Source organism: Clupea harengus, chromosome 18 (genome assembly GCF_900700415.2).
Source record: "Clupea harengus chromosome 18, Ch_v2.0.2, whole genome shotgun sequence".
In the NCBI taxonomy this organism is placed as follows: Eukaryota; Metazoa; Chordata; class Actinopteri; order Clupeiformes; family Clupeidae; genus Clupea; species Clupea harengus.
The window spans coordinates 6980864-6988073 of record NC_045169.1 but is presented as its reverse complement, the minus strand read 5'-3'; the positions used below and the strand labels follow the sequence as shown (position 1 = coordinate 6988073).

The following is a 7210-nucleotide window of genomic DNA, read 5'->3' as shown; positions in this document are numbered from 1 at the left end:
CGTTTTCTTTTAAATGTTCCAGACGTATCCCGCTGCGCATAGTTTCGTATTATTGTCCTTAAATAAGTAGCCCAATTGTTTTATCCATTTATTATATATATATACACACACACTCAGATAGACAAGCCAGTACCTTTCATGGATTTAGTGGGCTACCCCTGACTTCGCATGTAATGATGATACTAGGCCTGTCATGGCATGGGTATGCCATCTTGAGTAACTCATAAGCATGGAACCTTATTTCTAATAGAAAAGACACATTTCCTTCATAAGGACTGTTTTGAGATTTAATCTCTCAGACTGACATTGCTTACATTTAGTTAAATGCTGAGTTAGGATGGTACATGGTGAAATCAGTAGCTTATCAAATATAGCTTATGAAATGTACTGTATGTAGCCTATGTAAAAGATACAGCTATTTGTAGTCATGACATATTCTATTTTACTCAAAATGGCTTGTATGAGTCCCTGACATTTACAAATGCACACAAGAGTGACACACAAGTGTGACAACCAACATAAAACCCCAGCCTTGTGCGTCTGATGGTCTGTGGTGAGATTGAAAGAACTCCAGCTGCAATTTGCAAGAAGTACATTTATTTGGTATTAAAATAAACCTTTTTGGCATGGAAGAAAAACACTCTCTGGCTACAGCCAGCAGCCTGCGGTAAGTGGACCTAGGAGTCCATCGGGGAGGAGGATGAGTGCTGGATTGTGGTAAGGGCCTGGTCCAGGAAGTCCCTGTGGGTGGAGCTGAGGGTCATGTGGGTCTGGATGGTGCCCCGCAGCATGTCCAGCTGCTCCTGCATGCTGTCGCAGTCCTTCATCAGAGTCAGGTGCGTACTCAGGCGCTCCCTCTCCTTGTGCACGTCCCTCTCCTGCTTGTCCTTCGCCTCAACCGGCATGGGGTAGGTGACGGGGGGCTCCTCGATGTCAAAGCTGCAGAGGAGGTACAGGCAATCCTTGGAGGCGCAGATGGACCGTGTGCAGCGAGGCGCCTGAGAAAAAGGAGGGGTGTCTTAATCATCAACTGTGTCTTTTCTAGAACATGATGACAGTTGTCAGTATGATCACCTCCATGTCAGGTAAAACAAGTGTTCATCAGTTTCCTGTTAGTAGAGACCCAGGGTTAAGTCTGGTCCAACATTGTGTCATGCAGTCAACCTTGTGGATAATTGGAGCATTGATTTTAGGGACATGATTTCTTCTGAGGGACAGATCAATTCTGACCGGCGTTCAGGTCAGTCAGTGTCAGACTTGTCTTACCTGCACGCTAAGTTTGACAAAGACAGCACTGCCAGCAGGACGTCCAGGTAGACGACCTCCGGCACCACATCCACAGCCGTGGACTTCCCTGCTGCCGGAGCCCCCCTGGAGCAGGGCGAGTGAGTGGTTCAGTCCACACCACACATCCACCAGGGCTGAAGACAGCGCCACCTAGGGGGGAGAGAGGGTGAAACACACAGGTTAGCCACTTACAGCACAGGGAAGAAATTAACTGCCTACACAAACAAAAATAAACACACACACACACAAATACCTCTCTTTGCCACACACATTAGACTCACTCACCTTAGTGGGCTCCCCTCGGTCAATCTTGTCTCCTGTTCCAAGCTGCCCATAGCGGTTGCAGCCTTGCATGTAGAGCTGGCCACAGTCATCCACCAGGCCCAGATGCGTCAGACTCATAGAGCACTTAACCACCTTAGGGGTGAGAGCAGAGAAACAATTTAATAGAGAAACAAGAGTGTTTTGTCATTGTAAATAAGATGAGTTTTCCTAAACCTAGTGACCCTGGCCTTACAAGTGTTTGCTCTTTTAGCTTTTATTGGTATTGAAAGGCATTGTGGGATGTTATGGGCTAAAAGCATCAAAACTAGTGTGTGCTTGTGTACATAGGGTGTGTTTGATCTTTCATAACTCAATTGGTGATGGCAACCTTATTGGGGATGGAGAGAGGCATAGGGACGTGGATGTCTTGGGGATCAAAGCCAACATTGGACCCAAACAGTTGGCGGTAGACTCCAGCTGAATGCACCTCGATGTAAACTGTACCCTCAGCTAAAAAACAGGAGACAGCAGAAACAGAAGAAAGGAAAGGGTAGAGGACGAAATCAATGCAGTTTGATTCAGATCATGTATGTTCGCTGGTGTAATGTAAGGATTGTTTGCTGTGGGAGGGGTTGTTGGCCATACTTGTGAGGTACAGAGCACTGTTGAAGCCTGTGTGCAACTTTCTGATTGACATGGTTGGCATCAAACTGCTGATCTTCTTGAGTGACAGCTGCACGGTGTAGGAGCGAGGGGTGTTCAGATGGGCCTCGTTCACATACAGCACATACACCTTCCCTGTGTCTGAGAGACAGATGAAGAGAATGAGAGAGAGAGAGTAAGCAATCAAATTAGAATATTAAATAAAATGACCAAATGTCACCTACCCTAGTAGTTACAGGGTCATACACTAAGAGTATCCCACACAAAGAATGATCCATAATTTCAGCAAAGCACTGATTCTTGTTAATCAAGGCGAATATATTGAAAGCAAATGCAAGAGCTCCATAGAAATCACTTGTCTAGCCACACACTTGTGAGCAACAGCAGGCTCCGGTTGAACTCTGTCCCGGTGAGGCGGATCTGGGTGAAGGTCAGCGAGGCGTGGAAGGTCATGCGGAAGACCCTGAGGCCATTGTCCTGCTGGTAGACCTCCACACAGTCGCACCTCTGAGGTGACAGAGTTGAGCCTGAAGTTCCAGCTGCGTTAGGAGCGAGGGGGGCATCCAAGCGGCTCACGAGGACGTACACGTACATGCGGTGAGAGATGTCACTGCGGGGGTCCACAGCAAACTTTCGAGAGAAGAAATCAAGTGCAGTCAGAACAGAACCATCTGCCGGATCCTGCCTCTGCTGTGTTAGTAGACAGGGTTTTTTTTTCTCTTCAGGAAAGGCGTGTTATTGCGCAGTAAACGTTTTGACAGCTGTAGTCAGTTAAGGGAAATGGACATGCACATACACACTTATTCAGCTATTCAAACATACATTGTCACATCACATGTATTGCATGCAAACACACACACACACATGCACACACTGCCTCTCACATCTTTGGCATGACGGCACAGAATGGAGGGGCGCGCTGCGCGTCTCCAGGTCAGCTGACCGTGCAGCGATGACATCACACCGTTGCGCAGCATGAAGAGGGTGCCCTGGTAGTCCCACAGGAGCAGGTGGTCCCGGGTGGGCTGGGTGCGACGGAAGCCCAAGGCCTGGGGAGGGATGACAGCAGGGCACACCAACTGACCCCCGCCTCGACCCGAGTTGAAGCTCGGGCGTCCACTTCCACCACTGCCCAGGCGCTGCATATACAGGGCCTGGGTGTCTGTGGAGGAAGGATGAGAGAGATCTTTAGAGATGGAGAGTCAAGACAATAATAGATAAACCAGAATTACAGTAAAGGGATACAGGTGGTTATTCTAGGCTCAGAAAGTAAAAGTCTCCTTTTGTATTTTAGATCAAATATTTGAATTTTGATAATGAGCAAAATACACCAGCCAGAAGATCAAATTATGAAGAGTTATTGGTGTTGTTTGTTGGTGAGGGTAGGTAACTGTCACTGAAGTCGATGGCAGAGGTAAGACAAGCATAACCTGAGGGTGATACGCCTCCTTCTTACATTTGAAGACGGTCATCCGCTTCCAGTTGATGGGGGCTACATTAAAGGTATCATTTACAGGAAGTCCTCCTGTTGGATGGCGTTGGAACAGCATTTTCCATAGGATTGAGTTAAGGCTCAGCAGATGAAAAGCGCTGCAGGTGGCCCCAAAGGAAATTACATCACGGGCCGACACCCAGGACAGGATCGCTTCCACCTGAAGTGAAAAATGGGTAATTTTAATGCCCAACTGCAAATATGAATAATGTGTAGGTGACTGGTTTATATCCACAATGATTATATATCCATGTTTATGGTTATCCATGTATTTCTTATGACTGATATTAAAGATAAGAATAAGCTCACCAGCTCTGGCGGCAAAGAGTGGATATTTGTTGATGAACCCTCCACATATAGTGTTGGAGAGACTGTCTTTCTCCTCTTTGGCTAAAAATTTGACAAAGGAAATCACAGTTCATTAAAATAATTTACAAGCACATATTTTGTCAAACGTTTTTTTCAATAATTGAATCCGGTTGCAATTTTCTTTACTTACTGTAGGTGGCGTCTCAGTTCTCATGACTAAATGCATTTTACTTCTTTTTGGTCTCTCTGTCATTATTGTAACAGTTTATGTTTTAACTCCTAAAAATGTTTCACAATTTTTTTTTGTTGGTCTCCCCTTCTGATTGTAGTTGTAAAATGACCACTTTTGCCACACATGCTATAAAATTCTACTTTAAAATTCCATTTAAAAAATATCACCTATGACATCATCATAGTACTATAAAAGAAAATTCTAGAACTTTATTGTGGGTGTTTGTGAGCTACTATGTAAAAAGTATTCTTATGTATTCTTATTCTTATGTAGACTTATGTATGCCAAGATTTTCTATACTTTTAACTGTGGTAGCTGCACTACCACATGTTGTTTTAAGTTGTTTTCGCTGTTAATGAAGAATATCCATGATTGGTGAAATCTATGATACGACTGTCTTGAAATATAATAGTAAGGGATGACTTTCTATGGGCCAAATTTAAAAACGTGTTAATGGCCAAAAGGCTCCAGTCAAGCTGTCTCTCTCTTCCTCTCTCTCTCTCTCTCTAGGTCACTCTCTCTCTCTCTTGCTCTTTCCTACCCTTGCAGCTGGCATGGGGATGGTCACATTCAATCTCATTCCAATCATTCTCATGCACTCTCATTTTTCAAGAGCCACTCATTCATACTCTCTCTCTAGTACACACACACACACACACACACACACACACGTACACACACACACACACACACACACACACACACACACACACACACACACACACACACACACACACACACACATGCGCACAAGTAATCTCTTTTTCTCACCATTTACCCCCTCTATCACTCACTGAGTTTCCATATGAATACAGACTATCTTTTACTGTGGCTTCTGTTTAAGCATTAGTCTGATCACGTCTGTGCACTGTACCGGAAAAACGTATACGTGTCCTATCTCATGTTTTTGTTTTTGCATGTTTCTGCCTGGTAGGCCTATGGTACATTTGGAGAAAAAAAAACCCCACCCAAACAAGCAGAGAGAACATGGTGCTGGACAACTAAACTAAGTGGGTTATCAGAAACAAAGGCAGTGTCCCTGGCTTGTTCTACTCTTCTACTAATGAGCATTAATATTCATTGTCCTTCATGACCCACATGCATATGAGATGAGGTAAGAGCAAAAGACCAATTGAGACCTGAATGGGAACTCTGGGAAATTAGGCTTATTGATCTGATGGCAGAATCAATCTTGGCAAAAAGTGTGTAATTGTAATTAATTAAGAAATACCCCACTGAGTGTTTGATGAATGTGCACACAGGTCAATACCCCTTTCACCTCTTCGCCCATCGGAATGCTTGATTTAGAGCGGTGATGATAAGCATGTCTGGCTTGGTAGCTGGCCGTGGTCCTGGGATGTCTATAGTGGACATTGCCTATGGATAAGGAGTAATGTCAGGATAGAGCTGTTAGTGAAAAGGAGGAGAATGAGGAGGAGGTGGGATACATAATGGACAGGTGAGGAGGGTTTAAATCTCCTAAAGAGTGGAAGTAGGGTGAGCGATGGCTCTCAGTCATGGGCTCCTCTGGTTCCTCAAGCTCCTCTGGAACTTTATTAAGAAACCATCATTTCCTTCTATAGAGGTCTGTGAAATAGAAGTTGTCATTGTCCCACTTGATGTTGATGGCTATTTATAATATTGGCTTGTCCCTATTTGCCATTTCCTTTGTTTTTTTCTTCCCTCTGCAGTGGGTCATGTGTTATCCCCTTCTCACAATGCTCCCACTCTCTTTTTTTCTCTTTCTCTCCCTCATCTTTGTTTTCCCATTATCTATTTTTTGTGTGTGCCTCCCTTGGTGTCTGAGGAGCACCACTGGTGGACGTTGCCTGTATGTGACATATGAGTTTCTCACGCTCTTTCTCTCTCTCTCTCTCTCTCTCTCTCTCTCTCTCTCTCTCTCTCTCTCCCGTCCTTTCCCTCGCTCTTCCTCTGTGGTGTCCTCCCCCTCCCTTTCTTCCTACGCACTGTCCCAGCAGTGTATTGACTCTGGGGATGATTTACTGACCCACTTTTTTTGTCCCTTCCTGACACTAACTCAATTCAATTCAGAAATCAGTAAATATCACAGGACAAAACTGTACTTACCAAACCAGAACAACCCCCCACACTTCAACCATCTATGCCAATTATTCGTCAATAAACTGTAAAAAAAAAAAATTAAAAAAGCACTAAACAGGACACTACAAAGATGCAAATTGAGTTTTAAAACCTCAATATTTTTTTATCCATGGTCAAACAAATCCCCTTACTTTAACTAAGACTAGACTTTTCATTTTGAGTGAATTTAACATTTTATGTGCATTCATCTGGCTACACTGAAAAGCCCCATGTTGATAGTCGGGGTATGAAAGCATGGCAGGGGGGCAGAGACAGAAATGCTTTGCTGTAATCTTTCAGACATCCGCAGGGTGTGTGATTTGTATGATGGTAATGGACTGTGTGCTTACACTGTAAGCTGTAATGCACATTAATGGACAGTGCTGTGCACTGGAAAGGACCCAGAGCTCAATAGAGATCTTCCTCTCTCTCCGACTCCGGACCCAGCTGTGTGACCATCATCACATCAGGAGACTGACAGATGGGACATTAGGGAGGGGTTTGTGTGTGTGTGTGTGTGTGTGTGTGTGTGTGTGTGTGTGTGTGTGTGTGTGTGTATGTTTCCTGCAGAGTTGGGGGTGGGTGGCTGCTGATGGATGCTGAGAGAGAGAGGGTGTATAGGGCTGGTCAGCTGGGTTAGGGTTAGGGTTAAGACAGGGTAAGACTGAAATTAGAAGTCAAAAGGAGAGATTATTTGTTTGGGTGATGACAAACCATTAGGTCTCAATTTGTGAACATCTCTCACACACATAAAAAAGAACGAAAATATCGTCGATGAATTTAGTAATTTCCCTCTTGTGCATTCAATATTCTGCAATTATATTCTAACCCTTTGGGAAATGTGCCCTAAAAAACTATTTCAC

At 44.3% G+C, this 7210-nt stretch overlaps 1 protein-coding gene across 1 annotated transcript; it reads right to left on the bottom strand.

The window, feature by feature from the left end:
• Nucleotides 1–394: 394 nt before the first annotated feature.
• LOC105893934 (F-box only protein 24) lies at nt 395–3686 on the bottom strand. Its single transcript, XM_031585516.2, has 8 exons — nt 3671–3686; nt 3099–3376; nt 2586–2844; nt 2197–2355; nt 1940–2061; nt 1573–1704; nt 1267–1437; nt 395–998 (listed from the first exon to the last, which is right to left on the bottom strand). Exons 1-8 carry the CDS (start codon nt 3684–3686, stop codon nt 678–680), a joined length of 1458 nt encoding a protein of 485 aa, XP_031441376.1. The 3' UTR covers nt 395–677.
• Between the last annotated feature and the right edge of the window lie 3524 nt (nt 3687–7210).

Coding starts and splice junctions, on each gene's coding strand:
- LOC105893934 (XM_031585516.2), bottom strand. Junction 2,356..2,585: donor GAGCCTGCTGTTGCTCACAA/GTGTGTGGCTAG, acceptor TCTGTCTCTCAG/ACACAGGGAAGGTGTATGTG. Junction 999..1,266: donor TTGTCAAACTTAGCGTGCAG/GTAAGACAAGTC, acceptor CCTTTTTCTCAG/GCGCCTCGCTGCACACGGTC.